Raw genomic sequence first — 22,344 nt, 5'->3', positions numbered from 1 at the left:
GGCAACAGTGCTCTCCCCCAGCAGGGACAAGCCCCTCTCCCCCATGCCTAGCTCCAGTTGGACTTGTAGGTCTGAGCGGGGCAAGGGAGTATTCCCCAGCTGCTGGCTGTTCAGTGCCAGTGCTGGGCATGCAAGGGGGAAATGGCTGCACCCATGGGCCATGGTCACCCACTCTCCAACCCAGCCCCAGGGTCCCCAAAGAAGTGCACAGCAGGGCATGGCCTCAGGAGTACAAATCTCATTAAAATCTAGGATACTTTAGAACTCTACACTGGGAGAGACACTGGCACAGGCAGTGCTGCCCAGGGACGCGTGCGTTATTGCTAACAATTAGAGGTGAAGAGTAGCAGCGTGACACATGGGGCAGGGCACGGGCACCATGCGGGAACCTGCACCCCTCACCGCAGCACGGCGGGGGGCTTGGGACAGGGCCGGGGGAGCTGGAACATCCTGCCAGGGCTCAGCGCCCACCACCCGCCACCGCCGTGCCAAGCCACACCGTGTCCCTGTGCCAGCCTCGGGGCTGTGGCATGGGGAGCACAGGGCGCTGCCTGGGAGGGGAGCAGCGGGGTGGGAAAGGTCCCACCCCATCCACCCTGAATTGAGAACTCCAAGCCCTTTGGCTGGAGCTGGAAGACAGATTTAAAACTGCCCGGCCTTGCCAGTGTATCCTGCTCCACTAATACTGGTAGGGGACTTCATGTCCCTGGATGGCTCGGAGCAAGCGGGCTGGCACAGCCCTCTGTGTCTCCGCTGGTACCTCTTGCTAGCAGCAGGTGGGGGGGGGGGCAGTCCATTCTGCTCCCCCTTAGCACCATGGGAGGCCCCCCTTCTCCCCACCTGTACCAGGGGTTGCTGGGGAGAGCTGGACCCCGGCCCTGCCCCATCACCCCTCAGTCAGGCTTAAGTGCTCCCCAGCCTCCTGCCCTGCTGCAGGGCAGGCAGCAGCACCAGGCTGTGCCCACGCTGCTTACGGCTGTGCCCAACTTTGCGGGCAGTGCCTGGTCACATAGACAGGCACCCAGGGCCCCCCAGCAGGGCTGCAGGTTACTGCGGGGTGCGGGAGTGCATGGGGCGGGGGGGCATACCAGCTCGCCACCTGTACAGCCCCACAGTACCATGCGTATGTGCGTGCCCACGTGTGCCATGTGCGTGCCTGTACTGTGTTCGTGAGGGACACGCACATGCACACACGTGTGCTCTAAGTGCTTGTGTCTTGTGCCGTGAGATCCCGCTGCCCATGCAGGCAGGGTGCTCGCCGTCTCCCTGTGCTGGCCCAGTGCCTGCCACTGTCCCTGGCCATGGCCACCCGTGGGACCCTGCAGACTCTGAGCCACAGCAGGTGCCCACCCAGGACCCACTGCGGGTCCCTACAGTACCAACCCCCACCACAACGGTCTTGTGCACATACAGCTTTGGGTGGCCACAGGCAGTCCCTGCAAGCCCCAGCCCCAGTCCTATTCCACATCATCGCTAGGGGTAGGCCAGGAGGGTGCCCCATGGCAGGGCAGGCTGCCCAGCTGCAGGGGGCCGGGAGCCGGGGGGGCATCCTGCCCCCCGCCCCAAATCCTGTGCATCCCCCCAGGGCAGGGCCCCTGCAAAGTGCCTCTGGCTCCCGGCCCTCCTGGAGCTGTGCCCCCTCCTCTCTCGTCCCAGCGTCGCGCACAAAGGTTACCGTAAACACGAGGGTTAACGAACGCCATGGGGGGGGGGGGTGGGGGGGGCAGGGGGGAGTTAACCGGCGAGGAGGTGGTGGGGTCTCAGGGATGGGCACTGAGAGCCCCCTGCGGTCCAGTGTGGCCCGGAGCCAGGCTCCGCCAGCGGAAGGTGCGAAAGTGTCACCGCGCGGGAGGGGTTAGAGGGGGTGCGGGGACGGCAGGGGGTCACAGTCTGGAGTCCTGGCTGTGCGCTGAGCCGTTGCTGCCCTGCATGGGGGAGGCATCTGCCGCCTCACTCCGGCCCTTCTCCGGCTGCAGGGGCTGCACCTCCAGGTGGGACTCGGTGGAGGGGCTGAATGCCGGGGCGTAGCGCCCACTACGGTGCTCTGCCAGCGCTGGGCCCCAGTCCTTGCTTGCCTTGGTAGCATTTTTCAAGCGCTAGAGAGCGGGACAGGATGGGGACAGGGTTAGCACACGCCCTGCTCCCCCACCCCAGCCTCCCCCAGCATGCCAGCAGCTCCCACGGGTGCCCGGAGATGGGGTGCCCCATGGATGCTGCCTGCACACAGCCGCTGCAGGGTGCTGATGGATCCAGTGGGGTGGGTGACAGCCTTACAGGCAGCCCCAGGTGGGACACGGACACGGGGGCCTAGCCCCTGGCCACCCACCTCCAGCAGCGTGCCCCCCTCGGAGCGGCACACTTTGTAGATGGCGTAGATGGGGATGCAGATGACGGAGGAGAGCGCCATGAGGAAGCCAATGCTGATGGCCCAGGTGGGGTAGACGTAATCATTGTAGGAGATGGGCTGGTACTGGATCACTGTGAAGACCAGGATGAACTGGGGAGGGACAGGCAGGATCAGCCAGTGGGGAGCAGCCAGTCTGCTCTGCACCCCCACCCCCGTCACCCCGCTCTGCCCCATCCCCACTGCCCTGCTGCAGCCCAGCACCCTCCTCCCCAGGGTAGGTGAGTGAGGGGTCCAGGTGGGATCGTTGCCCCCTCCTCCCGTGGCCCTGTGCCCCACGGTCACAATGATGCTCACAAAGATGATGGCGGGCGAGATGAAGCGCCAGCAGATCTGGAAGAAGAGTGGGGGTGGGAAGCCCAGCATCATCTCAATGTCCTTGAAGTAGTTGTGGTGCCCTGTGGGGACAAGCAGCCTTCAGCCCTTGGCGCAGCTGAGCTGGGGCCCTGGTGGGACCCTGAGCCCCCTCCCATCCCCAGAGCCCAGCACCAGCTCCAGACCTGGGTGCTGGGACCGACCAGGCTCCTCCGGCCACGGCTGCCCTGACCGGCCAACAGCCTTGCACGCAGTTAGCACGCAGGGAACCGCTGACTGGCCAGCAGTTAGCACACCCCCATCCCCGCCGGTTGGCTGGGGCAGCCGTGCCGGCTGATTGGCTGTAGGCGGTTGCACCTACCGTAAATGTACATGATGGCCACACACATGATGCAAGAGATGATGACCAGGGAGAAGCTGGCAGCATAGTTGTCCATCAGCAGGAGCCAGTAGATGCCCGCCTGCAAGAGGGACCTGTTGGCACAGCTGCTCCGGTGGTACTGTCACCATCGGCAGGGCAGCGGCACGGCCGACATGGCAACACACAGCTCAGATACCACCACCGCGGTTGGCATGGCAACACCCGATGCCAGGGTCAGCATGGCGACGCTTAGTCTGGATACCATCACTGGTGTTGGCATGACAACACTGAGCCCTGGGCATCACCACCACCAGGGTGGTCATGGCAACAACGCGGACATGGCTGACGGTGTCAGTGCAGCAAAGTCGCCATGGCAACGGCACCCCATCACCACAGTCCCACAGTGACCTACCTGGGTGGTGAGGGGGATGCCCAGCAGGAAGCCTGCCACGGCCACCCCCAGCGTCACAAAGGTCTTCTTCCGGATGATCCACTCGTTGCCCACCTCATCCACGATGGCCGTGACCAGCGTCTCCAGCAGGCAGAACTGCGCATGGGGCAGAGGGGGCAGCATGTCACTGCCTTGGCCCCACCGTGCTGCCCCACCCCAACACGCTGGTCCCACCATGCTGCCCCACCATGACCTACCTGTGTACCCAGCCCCAGGAGGATGAGCATGAAGAAGAAGAGGATGGACCAGAGGGGCGAGATGGGAAGCAACGTGAGGGCCTCGGGGTAGGCGACAAAGGCCAAGCCAGGACCGTGGTCGGCCACCTTGGAGATGTCCACGCCCAGGTGGCTGGCCATGAAGCCCAGGATGGAGAAGATGACAAAGCCGGCGTAGACGCTGGTGGCGCAGTTCGTGATGCTGATGATGATGCTGTCCCTGCAGGGGGAAGGGTCAGGGCTGGCAGCAGGCCCAGGGGGCAGTGGAGGGGCTGAGGCGCCACGGTCAGGCACTCACCGGTAGCAGTTGTTGTGGAACTTGTTGTAGGAGGCCATGGTGATGAGCCCGCCCCAGGCACAGCCCAGCGAGTAGAAGATCTGTGAGGCTGCGTCACCCCACACCTGCGGCGTCGGGGTGGTCAGTGCTGTGCCCCCCAGCCCCGCTCCCCCCCAGCAACCCGCCACCCCTTGTCCCCGCTGACCTTGGCATTGAGGATCTTGTCCCACTGGGGCGTCAGGTAGTACGTGATGCCGGTGAGGGCCCCCTCCAGCGTGATGCCGCGCACAAAGAGGATGGTGAGCACCACGTAGGGGAAGGTGGCCGTGAAGTACACCACCTGGGGGGCAGCACCTCAGTGGGGTGGGGCCGGGCGGGGTGCACAGGCAAGGGGTGTGGTTATGGACTGGGGGAGGAGCTACAGACCAGAGGAGGGGTTATGGTCCAGAGCGTGGAGCAATGGACCAGTAGGAGAGAGTATGGTCCGGGGCTACACTTAGGGAAGGCGGGGCCATGGCTGGTGGGAGGAGCTGTACCCAGAAGGGTGTGGCCATGACACAAGGGGCGTGGCCTTTCTCAGAGTGGGAGGAGCATGCAGAGGGCAGGGACATGCCCTAAAAGGGGCAGGGCTGTGCCCAGAAGGTGTGGGGCCTCGGGGGGATAACGCAGGTACCTTCCCCGAGGATTTGACGCCCTTGATGAGGCAGAGGAAGACAACGACCCAGGAGACGCCGAGGCAGCCCAGGAGGGGCAGCCGCACCTCACCCAGGTTCCCGATGTCATCCGACAGCTCCAACACGTACCTCCTGCACCAGGGGCAGCTGGTGTCAGCGGGGCCCTGCCGCCACCGCCTACCCCAGTCCCTATCCCTGACCCCATTCCCGGTACCTCCAGTACTCCTCGCTGGGGCTGGTGCGTTTTTGGGTGACGTTGTCGAAATCGCTGAAGTTGCTGAGGGCGGTGCGGCTGGAGAGGTTCAGCACCGCCACGCAGTCGGCCGTGTTCCAGCTGTTGCTGCAGTACGCCCAGGGCAGCACACGCGTCATGGACACAAAGAAGTAGTAGAAGGCAATACAGATCACCACGTTGTAGTAGATCCCGATGTATGTGGACACCACCATCATCCCGTAGCCCACGCCTGGGAACAGCAGCGGGGAGGGGTGAGCGGCATGGTGTGGCACGGCACAGGTACGGCGTGCAGCACGGGGGGGTTGGGGGGGGCGGGAGGGCAGCGTGCGGCGCTGTCAGCAGCCTTGCAGCCATGCTGCCGCTCGGGGCCCGGCTGCGGCACTGGGGTGGAGAGCACCACACGGCTCAGCCCACCACTGTGCATGGGGTCCTCTACCCCTAAGCAAGCCCCGTGGTGCTGAGGGTCCCCTGGGACACATGGCAACACACACACAGGGTACATGGCCTACAAGGCTGCAGGCAAACCCCTGTGGTCTGGAGACCTCCTTGGAGAACCACTGGGTGGGGGTCTCTCCTTGCACAGACACGGTGACTTTTGGGCTGCAACTACCTGGTGGCAGGTGACAGAGGCCACACAAGCAGGGGGACACGCACCCAGGCTGAGCTCGCCACGGTGCAGAGCACGTAGGAGCATGTGCATAGGCTGCCCACACTCACATGTGACGTGTGGGTGCGTCACCTGGCAGGCAGCATGTAGGCGTGTGCCAGGGGAGCCGGCAGCACAGGAGCATGCTGGTGTGCCAGAAGGGGCACCCAGAGCGGGGTCCAGCCGCAGCAGGGCAAGCTCTGAGCACGGCCAGCACCCACACGCGTGGGCACAGCACCCACTGCCAATGGGGCAGGGAGAGGACTGCAGGAGCGTGCCCACAGCCAGAAGGGCCATGGGCACCCGCACCATGTTCAGGGCACTGGAGTAGCCTCTGCAAAGGGTGATGCGCGGGGGACACGTGTGGCGCGTGCAGGGATGTGTGTGCACGTAATGCCTGCGGTGGATGCCAGCGCAGGGCTGGGGTGTGCGCAGGGGATGCGTTGTGTGTGCAGGGACGTGTGTAATTGTGCAGGGGATGCCAGGCAGGCTGTGTGTGCAGGGCAGCATGGCCTGGGGTGGGTGTGTGCACGGGGATCCCCACAACACGGGCAGCGGTGCATGTGCAAGGCACGCCTGTGCAAGGTGTGCGGGGCTGTGCAATGTGCCAGAGATGTGTGTGCAGGGGACATACGGGGTGTACAGGGGGGTGTACCAGATGCTAAGGGCTGTGCCAGCGGACACCCCGTGCTGGCATGTGCAGGTGGGGACAAGCAGCCCCTTACCTTTGAACATGGGGCTGACCCTCCAGACGCCGAGGCAGCCCTGGCTGGCAAACTGCCCGAAGGAGAGCTCCATGAAGAAGAGGGGGATGCCACAAAACACCAGCATGATGAAGTAGGGGAACATGAAGGCACCTGACAGGCAGGAACCAGAGGGTGAGAGCAGGCAACGACGTTGGGCATGGCCTTAGCCCTCCCTCTCCCTACACCTGGGGTGGCAAGCACCGCAGGGGGCCAGGTGCACACCCCCACCCCTGCCCCACAGTACCCCACTCCCCCATCTCCCCGACACCCACCTCCCCCATTGCGGTAGCAGAGGTACGGGAAGCGCCAGACGTTGCCCAGCCCCACGGCGTAGCCCACGCTGGTCAGCACGAACTCGATCTGGTTGCCCCAGTTGCCACGCTTGACACTCTTGTCCTGCTTGCCCCGCTCCCCAGGCACGGCGCCGTTCTGCGGAGAGATGCCGTGGGATACGTCAACCGGGGACCCCCCCGCCGACCCCATCGGAGGGGCAATGGCCACCAAGTGGGGCCGGGTGGTCCCCTGCATCCTGCCCCATCCCTCCCCCATGCCAGCTCCCCCCGCCTCGCCACACACAGGCAGTGCCAAGGAGAGGGGAGGGCAGCGCTGGTGGCTCCCCCCCCCAATGAATAGCTCTGCCCGGAGCCCGACTGCAGCAAAGGAAGAGCCTGCAACTCATACAAAGCAGGTCCAGGCGACTGAGCACAAAGGGGCCTCTGTTCCTGCGCCCCCCCCCCCCGCGCCCAGCAAGAGAGGCCCTGCTGGGTGGCCACTGCCCACAGCTGGGGGGGAATGGTGGACCCCCGGGATGAAGTAGGGGCTCCCCCTTCAATGGGGAGTTCGGTGCAGTGACTAGAGCAGGCAGGGGGCTGCATGCCCCCCAGGAAAGGCACCCTGCCACAACTGGGGTCCTGCTGCTGGCTCAGTGCCCAGTGGGGGGGTGCCCACACAGGTGGGTCCCCTGTGTGGGGGACAGCCTCAGCACCCAGCTGTCCCTCACCCCAGGGGACCTGGGAGAGGGCTGGATGGGGGCAAGAAAGGGAGCTTTGTGCAGGCTGCCACACAATGCAAGCTCACACCGGGGACAACAACAACAACAGGGATGGGTGCCTGCCATCCCCGATGGAGATGGCACCCATCACCCCGTGGCTTCATCCCAGCAGGGCCCTGGGCTTACACTAATATCCTGCGCGGATGCTGCCAAGCTCCAGCAAGTTGGGCTGAGGGCAGATGGCATTTTGGGGTGCCACAGGTGCCCTGAGCCCTCCCATCCCACTTGAGGCCACGCAATGAGTGCATGGGATGAGGGTGCTAGTCAGTCCATGGCCCCACAGCACCCATGACCCTATGGGAGCAGCATGGGGTGCTGGCAGCCCTAGGAGGATGCTGGAGCTCTGTGGTGCCCGTCTCCCCACCGCAGACACCCCCACGCCCATGCCTGCTCACGCTGCTCCCCCCACTACACCCCTCCCACCCCATGTGCCCCCTGCGATGGCTGACGTGGGCAGCGAGCAGGCCACAAATGGGAGCCATCGCTTCGGATCTGTTCACGCCGGCGGGGCGCGGGCAGCAGGCGCGGTGCACCTAACCGTATCATTCGATTAGGGCCAGCACAGCCGGGACGTGATGCCCGGCGACTGCGGCACCGCGCTGCCAAACAAAGCCATCTGCTGCGAACGGGGCCCGCACGCGCCGGGGGCCTCGGGGGGGGCTGCCAGGACACAGGGCTGGGGGAAGAGGGGTGACGGGGGAAATCTGCGGGTGCTTTGGGCAGGTCTGTATGGGTTATATAGCAGCCGTGCCCAGCCAGGGTACTGGGGTGTCTGTGCCAGACCCCATGGGCAAAGGCTCCGTCAGAAATGAGCTCACAGGAACTGCAGGTGCTGGGGGAACCCCCCCAGGGTAAGCTCTGATTGTGGGGTGCTGAGGGGGCCCCAGAGCGGGCGACATGCTGACACTGTCCCCACGCCGGGGAATGCTGCCCACTTGAGCAGGCTGATCCAATGGGGAAGACTCTGATTAAGCTGCTCACACTAACGAGGCTCCTAATGAGCAGCACAGCTGGCAGGGGGTGGTGGGCAATGCTCCAGCCTCCCTGGCAAGGGGCCTGGGGTGGGGGGGAATGGGACAACACTGCATGGCCCTGGCTCAGCCTGGAGCCCCGGTACCCAAAGGGGACCTCATCCCTGTCCCAAAGCCAGAGGGCCACCCCTCTGCTTGGGTGACCCCAGCACAGTTTCACCCACATGCCTGATGGGGCACCCCAGCTCTGAGCTGCCTAGCACCAGTGTAACAAAAGCGCCAGGCCTCTGCTGCCCCCACCCCCTTTCCTGCAGTGCAGGGCTTTGGCACGATTGTCCCCAATAAGGGGACAGCCACATGTGTGCCCATGCGTGCACAAGCACACACACGTGCGCACACGCTTGCATGCTCACCCCTCAGCTTGCTACAACCCCTCCCTCTCCCCAAATCTGGGAAGGTTGCCCCGACCTTTACACTTATTAACCACCCTTCCAACCCCACATGGTAAAAGGCAGGAGGGACACACAGAACACAGGCATCCAGGACGATGAGACCTTCCCCCTCCCCACTGTGGGGAAGGAGACAGAGCTGGGCTGCAAAGGGGAAGCTGCCCCCCAGCAAGGATGCAGCCTCTATGATGGGGGTCCTTAGCCCACTCCCCACATTCTCCATGCATGTGCTCCCATGAAGCCCCAAAAGATAGCTGGCTTGGTTGCAATCATTGGGGGCAGGAAGGATGCCCCGGGCACCCCCAAACATCCCCAAAGGGGACATCTAGGGTGCCCAGGGCATCTTTCCTCCCCCTTCCCCAGGGGGACACCCCAGCCCCCAACCTCTGCCACATGGCCAAAGATTCCCCAGCCCAGCAGAGCAGGCATCATCCATCACGCCACGTGGCACAGGAGGCTTTCTCATGCTAAGCAGCATTGCCTTGCACAATGACAGCTTGGCTGGGGTGCCCGGATGCCCCCCACTTCCTGAAGGAGCCCTGATTTATGGCTGGGAAGCTCATGGAAGTGGTGGGGTCGATGCTGGGAGGAGATATCCCCATGGGAGACATCTCCAGCATAGTCCCTTCCCCTTTTTTCCCCACTCAGGCTACACCCCTACAGAGGTATTTCAGCCCGGCAGAAGCACTCTGCAGAGCACCATCCTTATCCAGCCTCTGCTGAACCAGTGAGGGACCCCCAATTCCTTTGTCAGCCTTCTACTGGGGTGCCAGGGGCTGTTCCTGCAATGCTAATGTGGGGTATCAGACAGCCCTTGATGTCATCAGGCTGATGTCGTTGCTCTTCACCATGGCGATGGTGATGCACTCATGGCTAGCTGAGGCAGGGGCTGCTGGAAGGTATAAATAGATGCTAATTACATCATTTACCAAAATAACCCCTCTTCCAGGGCAGGGAAGCGAGATGCAAGATGCCTGGGGCAGGGGAACCCCGGCCTTGGGTGGAAGTCCCCAGGGATGGAGGGATGGGGTGACTTGCAGAGGACTCCCCAGGGATGGGATAACTTGGAGAAGGGTGTCCCAAGTGCCTTCACCACTTGGCCATGGGTCCTGGGTGCCATGGTAGGGGGCCTCCTCTGTAATCAGCCCCCACACTCCCTGACCCTGGCACATAGGATGGTGAACCCAGAAGTGTCAGCCCCATGCCAGAGGCTACCAGGTCCTGCTAGCCTGCCTGTCCCAGCTCTGCCAGACCCACTGGCACATCCCAGCCATCCTTGCCCTCTCTCTGTGGTGCCCAGCCCCATGTTTGCCCTTGCCCCAGTGCGGCACAGGCACGGGCACCTGGCGCAGCCTGAGTAGTGGCAGCATCAGCCATAAGTGCCAGGATGGGCACAGGCAAGCCCTGACCACCACCAGTGCAGGGAGGCTGCCCAGTGCCACTGACAGTCTTGAGCACGCTCTGCCAGCCACCCGCAGCAGCACCAGCCCCAGTCCCAGGGTGACACAGGGGGCCAGGGCAAACTTTGACATTGTTTGCTGATGCCCACAAAAAGGAGGGGGCAGAAGGGGAGCTACTCTAGCCCTCCAGTACTGAGCAAGGCAAAGAGGTAGCATGTACCCCTCTTGCAATCAGTAGGTTCCAGAGTTAATGAACACACAACTGTCAGGCAATCTCTTCTTGCTCCCAACACAGCTGAGGCCATGGAGGGGCTTGGTGCCACACTGTTCCCTCCCTCCCCAGGGCACCCCATGTCCTTGGTTGTGGAGCTTGGGGTGCCTCCCCAGCATCCCATGGGCACAGAGCTGCAGCTGTGCCTCGGTCCCGCAGAGCCATCACCCCAGAGCTGGCACAAAGGGGCTTAGAGAGCCACAGCGGTGGGGGGACAGCGCTGGCACAGCCACCATCCAGCTCAGCTCCCCACTCTGCCCCCCAAACCCTGCTCCCACCTCCCCACTGACCTGCTGAGAGGGCCTGGGGGGGCCCAGCTGCTCGTGGCTGCCATCTGAGGGGCCAGGCTGGCCAGCTCGGCGAGTCCCTGGCTTCATTGGCACCTTGGGCTCTGGCACAGCAGCTGCTCGCCTGCCTCCCCCCGCCCACTGCCTCCGGCTCTTGGCACTGCTCCCTGCTCGCCTCCCAGTCAGGCTCGGCCCTTCACTGCCCGTCCCACCGCAGCACTGCGACCCCACCACACCGCCCACCCCAGCACCGTCCCTGCCCAACCCACACCACAGGGAACCCCTGTGCCTCAGTTTTCCCCCCACAAGATGTGCCCCCCCAGGTCAGATGTCATCCCCAGCCCCCGGCAGGGCAGGCTGCGCAGCGGGCTGTGCCCCGTCCTGCTTAATGAGGCCTCATTAGCAGGGTCCAGCTGCTTGCAGCCGTGCACGCTCCAGCAGGCAGCACTGCCCTCCCCGCGGGCACCGCTGCCTGGCTGGCTGGGGCCAGGACTTGCATTTGGAGCGTGGCAGAGGGCCACATCCCCTTGGTGCCCCCCATTCCTATGCCCCAATGCCCCCAGCCCCACACACTCATTCCTGTCCCCATACCCAGCACCCACACAGCCGCCTGGACCTGCATGCCCCGCCCAACCCCTGGCACCAGAGGGCTGTGGGGACCAGGCATGGCCCTGCTGGGGGATGGGGGCGTGGGACAAGCTTGCCCACTGGCACATCCCCAGCCTGGTGCCATGCTACTTCACTCTGACGTCATACCACTGGCGACATCATGGGGTCTCCATGGAAACCCTCACAAGGTCACTGCCCCGTGGGGTTTCATCTGTTTGGCACGAGGGCTGTGCCGTGGACCTCCTGCCACCCGGGCACCCCACACAGCCTCCCTGCTCACCTCCTTGCCACTGTGGGGTGGGAGCCCGGTGGGGTGCTGTGTTCCACAGGAAGGCAGGTGTGGGGTGCCCCCCAGCCAGGCTAAGGGTGCCCCAGCTGCTCCCAGCCCTGCGCCCCAGCTGGGGAGCACGGCCAAGGCGCCAGCGAGGCGTGATGGCATGCTGAGGGTGGGGGGACGGGCCGGCGCTTTTGGGCAACCATCTGGGGTCTGGGCAGCAGCAGCCACAGGCGCGCACGTGAATGGCACACGTGTGCGGGGTGGGCACTCGGCCCCCACACACACCAGCACCCAGTGCCTGTCCCCATCCCCTCCTGCCCTGGCCACCCGGTAACTTGGGACATGCCCCATCCGTGGGATAGGTAGCAGCACCTCTTGGGACACATGCAAGCCCAGAGCCACTCCATGCTGTGCCAGCCCTAGCAACCCCAGCTCAGCCCTCCCAGCTCACACTTCCAGCCCTGCCCCACATGCAGCCGGGCACCTCCCATGCTCCAAAATCCCACAACATGCCTACACGAGCACGCTTCCATACGCTGGTTTGGCTGCACCACCTTGCCTGGGCCACTTGCATGCCACTGCCAGACATCCTGCCCTGGGCACACTGCCCCCCGCACCCAGCCGCCTGAGCACAGCAGGACCCACCGCCCCGTCCTGGGGGTGCCAGGCCCTGTGCCAGCCCACAAGCACAGCGCTGCTCCCCTGGCAGTCTGGCCAGCAGGCAGAGGGGACTGCCAGACCCGCGGGGGCGTGCTGCTGGAAACGAAGGGCCCGCAGCAGGAGCCTCACCTCCCCTGACACCCCAGTCCCCACCCCGGCTGGCTGGCGGCTCTGAGGCTGAACTAGAGAGGCAGGGGCAATGGGCGCATCAGGGATGTCCATGGATCTTCCGGTCCCCGAGCAGGGCTGATGACCAGGGACCTGCCCCTGTGCCACCATCCCCTAACCAGGAGCTTCCCGCTGGGGCTGCCTTTCTCTGGCTCCATTCTCCCGGGGCAGACACGATTCTCCTAGGGCATTCAGGCAGAAAAATCCCCCGCCAGCCCCCCCATCACTGCCCCTTGGTATTCCAGGAAGGGCTCCCGCAGCCAAGAGCCACTTCCGCAGCAATGTTGGCCCCCCTGCCTGCAGCCACTGGCCGGCGGCACCGCACCACTGGGGGTGTCTGGGACAGGCAGGCACCCTCCAGCCCTTAATCCCTGGCAGCACTGTGGGAGTGGTGCCCCAGTGTCCACCCGGGGTGGGCTGGGTTGATGGCAGGAGCCCACCTGAAGCCAGCAGCCCGTGGCCAAACGCTGCCCAGCCATGCCAGCAAGGCAGCCCTGGGAGTCAGGAGCCTCTGGCACTGCTGGAGCCCAAACAAAGCGTCCTGAGGAGAACAAAATGTCCTTAAAGGCCAGTGAGGGAGAGGCTGTCAGACCCTCCCTGCTCCCTTGTGGCCCCATGGGGACTCCCCTGCCCAGCCACACAGGGACTGATCCAGCACCCCAGTGTCCTGTTGGGCACCTGCCACCACAGCCTCTGCAATGTTTGGGAGGGGGGACAGTCTGCCCTCCTGCCTGTGATTTTGGTGTAAGCATGCAGAGCTTCCCAGAGGCATCACAAAATGCAGAGCCTACAAAAGCAGTACATGGCACTCTCGTCACCTCAGGACCAGCAGCAGGCCCTAGCTTACAACTGGGGAAACTGAGGCACAGCTGCACACCACCAGTTGCTGCCTCCACCACCCCAGTCTCTCCCCAGACCGAGCACAGCAGGCACCCCAAGCCCCACCACAAACCCACCTGGTTCTGGGGCTGCACACACACCCCTGGGCAGGGGCTGTGCTGCAGGACCCCAGCCGGCCTGGGGGCTGTGGTGGCACAATCTGCACCTGCAGGCAGGGATGAGAGGACAGGCAGGGACAGCACTTTACCAGGTGACTGGCAGGGCCCTGGAGGCAGGCCAAGGAGATTAGCTCCCTTCCCCAGTGGCCCAGGCAGCTCAGCAGCCAGCACCCATCCCGCCACAGCTCCTCCCGAGGCTCTCACAGCTGGTGCAGCATAGGGATGCTCCAGGAGCAGGGATACTCTTACAGGGACCCGCCTTCCTCCTGAGCCCCCATACCAGCACCCCATGCACGGGTGTCCTCTCAGCCCCACAAACCAGGGAGCCCTGGGCAAAGGGCTGCAAGTCAGGGCAGCCAGTACAGCACATGCCAGACCCCATGGTCCCCCACCCATCCCCACCTTTCCACACACTCAGATCCCGGCATGGGCTAGTCAGGTACTTCTGAGAAGCGAGTTAAAGGTTGACTGGGAGCTGGTGGGAGCTCCCATGCTTGGCTCCCTGCTGCAGGTGCCAGGCTCAGCCCTTGTCTTGGTGTGATGCCAGCTGCTCCAGCCAGGGCAAGGACGCAGCGGCAGCATGGAGCCATGGCAAGCACCCTGCACATGCCGGAGCACATCCCCATGACACACCTCTGATACATTCCTGTTCCCGGCCAAGGGCTTCTCCTGGAGAAACCTACCTTCCCATCCTACTGGCCAGCCTGACCCTGCCACAAGCAGGATGAGCACTGGGCTCCCCACTGCAGGCACAGCCAGCGGGGCCACGCCGGGACACACAAGCAGAGGAGCCATGCACACACAAGTGCGCTGGAAGCGCCTGCTGGGCACACAGCTCCCCTGGCTCACAGCTTCCCAGGGAAGTCCTGGCTCTGGGCCCTCTGGCTGGAGTGTGCAGCTATTTCAGGAAGCCCCCTGGGAAGGGGAGGGCCCAGCAATTCTGTCAGCCCCAGCGTTCAGCTCCCATCGATCAGGAAAAGGGGAAGAGCCAAGCCCAGCCGGGGCTCACCTGCGTGGCGCAGCCCAGCACGGTAAACTGAGCTCCAGGCTCCCAAACTGCTCACTGCACAGCAAAACTGCCAAAAGCACAGGGCCATCGCAGCCCTCCAAGGAGGGCAGGTGCCAGGCGCATCCTGCATCCACCCAGGGCACCACCGCCCTCCCCGGTGCAGGGTAGTGCACACACCCCACAACACACCGCTTGCAAGGACAGAGGATCAGGCACCACACCAGTGCCTGGAAACACCCAGCTCTGCCCGTGCACCATCCTACCAGCTCAGTCTGGTTGGTGGAGGCAGAGGAGAAGCAGCCTCACACTGAGCCCTCTGGGGGCACCCGGCACAGAGGGACACCCACACCCTTTAGTGAGAACAGGCAGAGAAGCCGCCCGGCTGGGGCTTTCCCGCCTTTGCCACCCACCCAGAGAGCTGAGGCGGGTGATAAAGCCAGGCAGAGCGCCTGAGACAGGTGATAGCATCTCCAGGCACGCTCAGACACCACACCCGGGAAGCCTTACAGGCAGCAGGCTTAAGGCGAGCAGCAGCCAGCGTCTGCCCCACAGGCATCATGCTGGGAGAGCACCAGGGTGGCACAACCCCGGCCAGGGGTCCCAGCGGCCATCAAGCCTTACAGGAGCTGCAGCGTCTTGCTCCCTGCACCGGGTGCTGCGGGTCCCTGACGCAGGTGCCCATGCCAGCCCACTCCCCGTGCCCCAGCACTTACCAGCAGCCCCTCACTGCATTTATCGGCCATCCCTGGAGGCTGGAGCGTGGTGCCAGCTGCCCGCCGTGGGGTCCCTTGCCCGTCTGCTCTCCGTCGCGCTGGCTGTGGCACCAGCACTGGTGCACTTCAATCCGCCGTCAGAGCAAGCTGGGTAGAGGGGATAGACACCAAGCGAGACGTGACTGGTGGGATGGGCATATCCGTGCCCTGGGCCTGCCCCTCCCTCCGGGAACCGGGGGCCATGCCAGGTGGGTGGCTCCTCCCTACCTGCCCACAGGGCACACAGGACCCGGGCTAGCAGAGGATGCAGGGCCCTGGGCCAGGTGGGCTGGTGGCAGAGTCTCTTCCTGCTGGCTCCCACACCTGCCGGTGTCTCCGAACCCCCGGCACCCACACGAGCGGTGGCTCCCAGGTGTTCCCCAAGAAGCAGTTAAAGATTTACCTGGTGTGGACAGACGACCTTGCAGCCAGCTGGCTGCTGGCCTCCTGGCAGGTGGGCGTCAGGGGCCGTGAGCAGGAGCAGGGGCCCTGTGAGCTCTCCCCCGGTGAGAGCTGGAGATGAAGTGGCTGCAGTACACGGCAGCGCCGGGACTGGGCGCTGAGCGGGGCCAGCTCAGGGCTCAGCTGCCGCACAGGACACAGATGGGAAACAATTGCCTTCTGCCCCGGTGCATTGCATGCACGTGCGGCGCAGGGGGGCTGAGCCACTGGGCTCTGCCAAGTGCCAGGTGCTGCCGGACGGGGCATGGACATGGGCAGCTGCCTCCCCTACCCTTACCTCTGCCCCAGCCTGAGGCTGCTCGAGGCCCCAGGGGAGCACTGGGGCCTGACCTCACCAAGAGGGACAGCCACTCTTGCAAAACACCAGTTTGCTTGTCTGTGCAACAGCACTGGTGTTTGCGGATTCCATACCAGCACTCAGTGCCCTTGCTGGCTGGGAAAGGACCCCGACCCCCACCAAGGGTCCCCGACCACTGCCACAAGCTGAGCGCCCCAGGGCCCGTCCCCAGGCCACCGTGGGTATGGAGCAATCGGTAGAGGGGCACAAGGCCCTGCAGCCGTGGGGAGGGAGCATGGGCAGCGGAGATAAAGGGCTGGAGGCCAGTGGATGTGGGGCGAGCCCCCAGCCCTGGCCACAGCCCCTCCAGTGCAGGCAGGCTGCTGCCAGCAGATACCACATCCCTCCGCCAAACCCCTCCCCAGGAGCAGCTGCATTTCCAAGGGGAGCTGAGATGTCGTCACTGCACCGGGAGGACAACAAGCCCCGCTCCTCCTGTGGCACAGGAACCTCTCAGAGGTGGGAGGTGCAAGGCTGGTGGCCGGACCTCCTCCCCACCACACACCTATTGCCAGCCAGCCAGCCAAAAGCTGCCCACCCTGCAGCCCTGAATTCAGCCTGGGGACTCATTCTGTGTCCTGGGAGGGGAGAGTGCCCAAGGAGACAGCCCACCGTTCCCCACGGGGTCTGCCAGGCACTGATAAGACTACCTGCCTGCATAGATGCTGCTGGCTTCGGCTCCCAGCCTGGCAAGCACCGAGCCAGATGCGGAGCGGCAATGGGATGGATGCAGGGATGCCCGAGGCTGCAGCATCTCCTGGGAGAGCCAGGCAGGGATGGGGATGCAACGCATTGGTGCTACGGGGTGGCTCTCCCAGTGCTGCGGGATGCCATGACAGCTCGGAGGGCAGGGCAGCTATTACCTAGAGATGGGATGGGTGGCACCGTGGGAGCCGGGACACTTAGGCACCCACGGGGGCTCCCGGCTGGGGTGTCATGCCTCTGGGGGGGAAGGCAGGCCACAGCACCCAGGGGAAGGCCACGGATGCCCGGCCGCAGGGTGGAGCCCCCCCATCCCTTCCCTCCCGGCGGACTGCCCGGGGCGCCGGTGCAGCCGCTGCCACCTGCGAGGCCATTTCCTCCGCCAGCATCCGCCGGGCCAGCCGCAGCCGGGGCTCCCCGGTACCCGCGGGAGGGGGGGCAGCAGCCCGGCCTGCCGCCGCCATGCCCCCCCCCCCCCCCCGGAGTCGGGTCCGGCGGCAGCCCCCCGCCGCCGCCCGGCGCCCCCCCCGCCGCCGCCGCCCGGTGCGGCACGGCGGCAAGGGGGCCCGGTTACATCAGCCGCCACGTGGTGGCTGCTCCGCCGCTCCGCCGCTCCGCCCCGGCACATGCCCGTGGAAAATTACCGCCAGCCCCCCCGCCCCGCCACCGGGCCGGGCCGCCCCGGTCCCCGGCGGCCCCCCCGGGTGCGGCGGTAGGCGGCCCCGCTCCGCCCGCCGCGCCCCCCCGGTACCGCGGCCGCCGCACCGGGAGAGCAACAGATGCGGGACCGCCCCGCATCCCGCTCCCGCCGCCGTCCCGCCGAGTGGCTGTTACCGGTGTCGCTCCCGTTACCGCTCCCATTGTCCCTGGTCCCGTCGCTTCAGAGCCTCTTGCCGCCCCCGACCCCATCCCGGCACCCCCCTCCCCCCCCCGCTCCCCGCCCCGGTGCTCCCGCGGCTGCCGGCCGGTCCGGGCACCCGGTACCGGCGGAGATGCGCTCCCCTTACCGTGCCCATGCCGCCGCCTGGCCCCTCCCGCTGCGCCGGGTGGGCCCGCGGGGACGCCGCTCCGCCACTCCCGGCCCCGCTGCCGGTGCCGGTACCGGTGCCGGTGCCGTGCCAGACCCGGAGCCACCGCCGGTGCTGGCGAGTTAATGAAAGTTTGAGGTCGGTGGGGGCCGGTACCGCCTCTCGCCCCCGCCGCCGCCGCGCTCCGCCCCCCGCGCCGCCGCGCTCCAGCGCCCCGCTCCGGCACCCGCACCCGCACCGGGCGCCGCCGGGCACCCGCGGGGCGTCAGGGCGCGCACGGCACGCGTGGGCACGTGCGGGCACACAGGTACACATGCACACGCGGGCACACAGGTACCCATGCACACGCGTAAGCACACAGGTACACACGGCACACGCGGGGACGCTGCACACACAGCACATCTGGGCACCCACGGGCGCACGGCACACACGGGCGTAGGGGCACCCTTGGCACGCTTGGGCACGTATGGGCACTCGCAGCCCACGTGCAGCCCTCAAGCATGTGGATACCCAGGGGCACATGCAGGCTTGCACAGGCACATGTCACGCGTGCACATATATGGGACATACAGTCACACGCAGGCTCCTGCAGGGCCCGCATGCATCCGCACACGCATGTTTTCACACCCAGAAGCACACCCAGAGGCGCACCCGCACGCAGCGTGCCCACACGCAGACTCACAGCACCATGATGAACCCAGGCAGGGGGATGGCCACAGGCTCCAGCCTGGATGCGTGTGGTTAGTGTGACTGTTGTACATATGTGGACGTGTGCGCATGTGCACATGTCTAGTGCATGCAAGTGGGTCCATGCACACACCTATATGTCCATGCGTGTGCATGCTGCAGCAAGGCGATTGCTGGCACATGTACACACGTGTGTACGCATGCAAATCTGTACAGGTATACCCATGTATTTAGGTCTGCGTGTACGCATGAGTACACATGTAAGTGTACACGTCTGTATCTCTATGCATACATGTGTATGTGGACATGTACGTGTGTGTGCAAACCTCCACACCTGTGTGCATGGGCACACATATGGGTACGTGTACACAGGTGAACATGAGTGGGTGTGGGTGCATGTACCAATAGACACATGCCCATAAATACATATGGGCATGTGTGCGTCCCCATACCCATGTGCATGTGTGCACATGCGTGTGCAGCCAGCACACGCCCCCGCAGCCCAGGCCAGATGTTTCCAGTAATGCATGATGGGTGTGCCGGGGGCCGCCCCTCGCCTGGCCCCTCACTGAGGCCTGCCCTCCCCTTCCTGCTGGGCTTCCCGCATGCCGGGACGGGTGCCTGCACCCTGCCCTGTCCCCTGGATTCTTCCCAGCTCCCAGAGTGTGCTGCGCGCTGGGGCCGCAGGCTGGCTGTGGGGAGCCCGGCAGGGGTGCAGTGGGGGCCTTGCTCCCCACAACCCAGCACCCAACCCACACCCAAGTGCACCAACAGCACAGCCCTTCCCATATCCCATTGGGTGCTCTCTCTTCCTTTCTGCCCCCGCAGCCCTGCACCCTATCCCAGGGCCAATCCCCCGGTGCTCCAACTGACTTGGGGAGCCTCCCTTACCTGCCTCTCCACAGATCCCCGTTGTTGCTGCCTAGGTAAGGAAATCCTCAGTGTGGGATGGGATGGAGGTGGAGGCAGCGATGGGGTGCGTGCCCTGGGGGTGTCTGGCTAGCTACTGCAGGCCCTGCCACCACAGACTCGCCAGGGTGCTGGGCTGCAGGATGGGAGACGGCGCCCGCGCACTCATGCGCCGACACTGCTTTCGTTTTGCAAATGTGAAGCCAGAGTCAGGGCACACACAGCAGGAAGGGGAAGGCAGCAGCAAGAACAGTGGGTGCTCGGGTCCTCCCACACCCTGCCAGCACCCTCACTCCTGGCTGCCGATGGCCTCACACCCCACCCCGCAGCCCAAATCCAGCACCCAACACCTCAATCCAGCATCCCACGCTCAGCGTCCTGCGTCAGAGCCAGACCCAGCTGCAACCCGCACCCCTGCCCCAGGGTCTGGGCTTTGAAGAGGAGCTGCCAGCTGCAGAGTTGCAGACTTGACCCTCAAGGGATGGATTTCCATGGATGAAACTAATGCTTTTGAGAACCTGAGGAAGGGCCTCATTCCCTTTCTGTGCATCTCCTCTGTGCACTCTCCCATGTTTCAACTTGGGGAAACAGGAGGAGGGGCCCTGCAGCCCCTGGCAGGTCAACGAGGAGCTTCTCCTGCCCCCCTGCAGCCTCGAAGATGCTGCGGTGCCCTTGCAGCACCCTGCACCTGGGGTGTAAACGCCTCCTCCCCAGGAGCCTGGGCACTTTGTGCAACCGTGGCTTTGGCCATGGCCCTGCTGTGCCAGTCAGGGCTTCCCCGGGGCCTCATGGTGCCTGGAGACTCAGCAGGGACAGAGGCCAAATGTCATCCGTGGAGTGGGAGGCTGCAGTGCCAAAGCGATGCAGAATGGGTGCGAGCCTCCAGCCTGTGCTCACGTCCTCTTCATCCGTTGCTCCCCACCAGGTAGCAATCATCCCCCATTCCCCACTTTGGGGCACCCATCTCCTTCCCTCCTCACCATCCCTCCTCTAAGCTGTCAGGTGTCACAGTGTCCCCCAAGTCCCCGCAGGGTGGTGGGGATGATGCCACAGCACCCCTTCTCTGGTGCCATTCAAATCTGTGGGGCTGGTGGCTTTCCCCCCTGTGGCAGGTGCAGTCACCTCCTGGTGGCTGTGGCATCTCTATGGGGGACATGGGTCTGCATGTGGGTGGCATTTCCACCTCGGAAGCATGGCCTCTCCTCTCCCATCTCCATGGGTGCTGTTGCCTGGGAAACTGCGGGCAAATATGGGCAGGGATCCAGAGGGGTAAAGTGTGGGGAGGAAATGCCAGCTCCCAGCACCTGAGAGGGGGCTGGGCCAGGTGAAATGCCAGCAATCTATGGAGATTTCCCGTGTGCCAGGCCTGTGGCATGGGGCTGTGGTGATCCCCAGGTGCTCAGAGCCCTGGCGTGGTCCAGAGCTTGTTCTTGAGTTTGGGGGTGCACCACAGGCAACAGGATTTAACGTTGCCCCACCATGTGCCCAGCATGGGGGCTGGCTGTGCACCTCCCTGCCGGGACCCCAGGGCTGCATCTCCACCTGCTTTCCGAGCGCTGTGAGTCCCAGCACTACTGGGTCTGGATCTGGCCCTGAGGTCTCCCCACCAGTGGGATGCTGCGTGCAGAGCTGGGGGATCCCTGCCCTCCCTGCCCTGGATCCACACCCCTAGTGCTTGCGTGTGTTGTGGGGTGGGAGGCAGGGGGAGGGCAAAGTTCAGCATTGGCATGATGGTATTTCACCAAAATCAACCAGTTTTCTTTTAAACCAGCTTCCTGAAAGCAGCTCCCAGATCCCCAGGCTGCAGGCCGGCCCTGAAGGAGACTGGCTGCTTGGGTAGCTGCAAAGACCAGGGGACCATGTGCTCTGGGTTGATGCACCTCTCAGCCCCCCAGCTTCCCACCTGAGCACTGCAGCCTGGAGAGGGAGCGGCCTGGCAGGGCACACCCTCTGCCATCATGATGGGGGGATGGAGGTAGAAGTCCCCACACAGTTTGGATGTGCCCACTCCGGGGATGGTACAGCCTCCCCTGCATTATCATGAAGGACCCCACAATGTGGCAGGGGAAGCTCCAGGCAAGAGCCACCAGCTCGTGTTTTGCCCTTCCAGCTTTCCCACCTTTTCTCCCCTGTATGTCTTCTTCATCCTGCCCAGCTGATGGGGAGAGGAACTGGTCCATGACAGCATGTCATCTCCCACCCCACAGCTCCTATGATGGTATCAAAGCACTTGGAAAGCCCCCAGAATTGTCCCTGAATTGCCAGAAATTTGAAGTCACCTCATGAGAGCTGCCTTGCCGCCCAGCAAAGAACTGGCATGTTTGCAACGCTGTGTGGCAGTGCCATACCCCTGCCCTGTCACCCCCCTGCGTCCCGGGACCCCTGTCCCTGCTGTGCCAAGAGCTGCCCCTCACCCGGCCCTGGGCTCAGCTCCCCCCTGGGCCCTGCCATGCCCCTGCCCTGGGCTTTGCCAGCAGCTCACACTCCCTCTGGCTTCAGGCTTCAGCTGAGTGCTGTGGCTTGGGCGAGTGCCAGGGCAGGCAAGTAGTGTTGGGGATGGGAGGAGATGCTGCAGGCATCGTTGCTCCTGGCCACGGGGACCTGGGTCCCCAGCAGCACAGGCACAGCTCCTGGGGACTTTCCACGCCAGTGCCTGCTAGTGGCCTAGGAAAAGTCCCTCGTGGAGGATCCAGCCAGCCTGAGGGAGGCTCAGGCTTAGATGGGCAGTGAGGTTGTGGGCAAACACACAGTAACCCAGTGCCAGTGGCTGCAGGGGATGAAGCCAGGTCCCCACACTGCCCCATGCTGCCCTCCCTGCACCCCACCTCAGTGGCACATGCGGCACCCAGCTTGCAGTGCAAGGCTCGTGTTTCACACCGCAGGCACGGTGGCCAGCACGGGCAGCTCTCAGCACAGACAAGGACTCCATTGCTGGGAGCTTGTATTTTGGCTGCAGGTCCTGAGGCTGCTGTTCCTCCCCCTGCCCTGGTCGC

At 64.6% G+C, this 22,344-nt stretch overlaps 1 protein-coding gene across 4 annotated transcripts; it reads right to left on the bottom strand.

Moving 5' to 3' along the window:
- Nucleotides 1-223: 223 nt before the first annotated feature.
- On the bottom strand, nt 224-17,928 carry SLC6A9 (solute carrier family 6 member 9). Of its 4 annotated transcripts, none has more exons than XM_064455260.1 (15): nt 17,735-17,928; nt 15,630-15,811; nt 15,188-15,334; nt 6,597-6,753; nt 6,304-6,435; nt 4,912-5,161; nt 4,697-4,829; nt 4,229-4,363; nt 4,045-4,148; nt 3,729-3,966; nt 3,493-3,627; nt 3,081-3,180; nt 2,702-2,802; nt 2,327-2,497; nt 224-2,096 (listed from the first exon to the last, which is right to left on the bottom strand). In XM_064455260.1, exons 3-15 carry the CDS (start codon nt 15,215-15,217, stop codon nt 1,884-1,886), a joined length of 1,899 nt encoding a protein of 632 aa, XP_064311330.1. In that variant the 5' UTR covers nt 15,218-15,334; nt 15,630-15,811; nt 17,735-17,928; the 3' UTR covers nt 224-1,883. The 4 variants fall into 4 exon arrangements, with proteins under 4 accessions (XP_064311330.1, XP_064311332.1, XP_064311329.1 ...); XM_064455262.1 differs by having other exon boundaries at nt 15,630-15,739; XM_064455259.1 differs by lacking the exon at nt 15,630-15,811.
- Nucleotides 17,929-22,344: the final 4,416 nt, after the last annotated feature.

The sequence above is a fragment of the Phalacrocorax carbo genome, chromosome 6 (assembly GCF_963921805.1).
Source record: "Phalacrocorax carbo chromosome 6, bPhaCar2.1, whole genome shotgun sequence".
Classification (NCBI taxonomy): domain Eukaryota; kingdom Metazoa; phylum Chordata; class Aves; order Suliformes; family Phalacrocoracidae; genus Phalacrocorax; species Phalacrocorax carbo.
The sequence above is the reverse complement of the archived record's forward strand: the minus strand, read 5'-3'. Positions and strand labels throughout refer to the sequence as shown.

Coding starts and splice junctions, on each gene's coding strand:
- SLC6A9 (XM_064455260.1), bottom strand. CDS start 15,217: ATGGCCGATAAATGCAGTGAGGGGCTGCTG. Junction 4,830..4,911: donor CCCAGCGAGGAGTACTGGAG/GTACCGGGAATG, acceptor CCCCTGGTGCAG/GAGGTACGTGTTGGAGCTGT. Junction 3,181..3,492: donor GCATCCCCCTCACCACCCAG/GTAGGTCACTGT, acceptor TCCCTCTTGCAG/GCGGGCATCTACTGGCTCCT.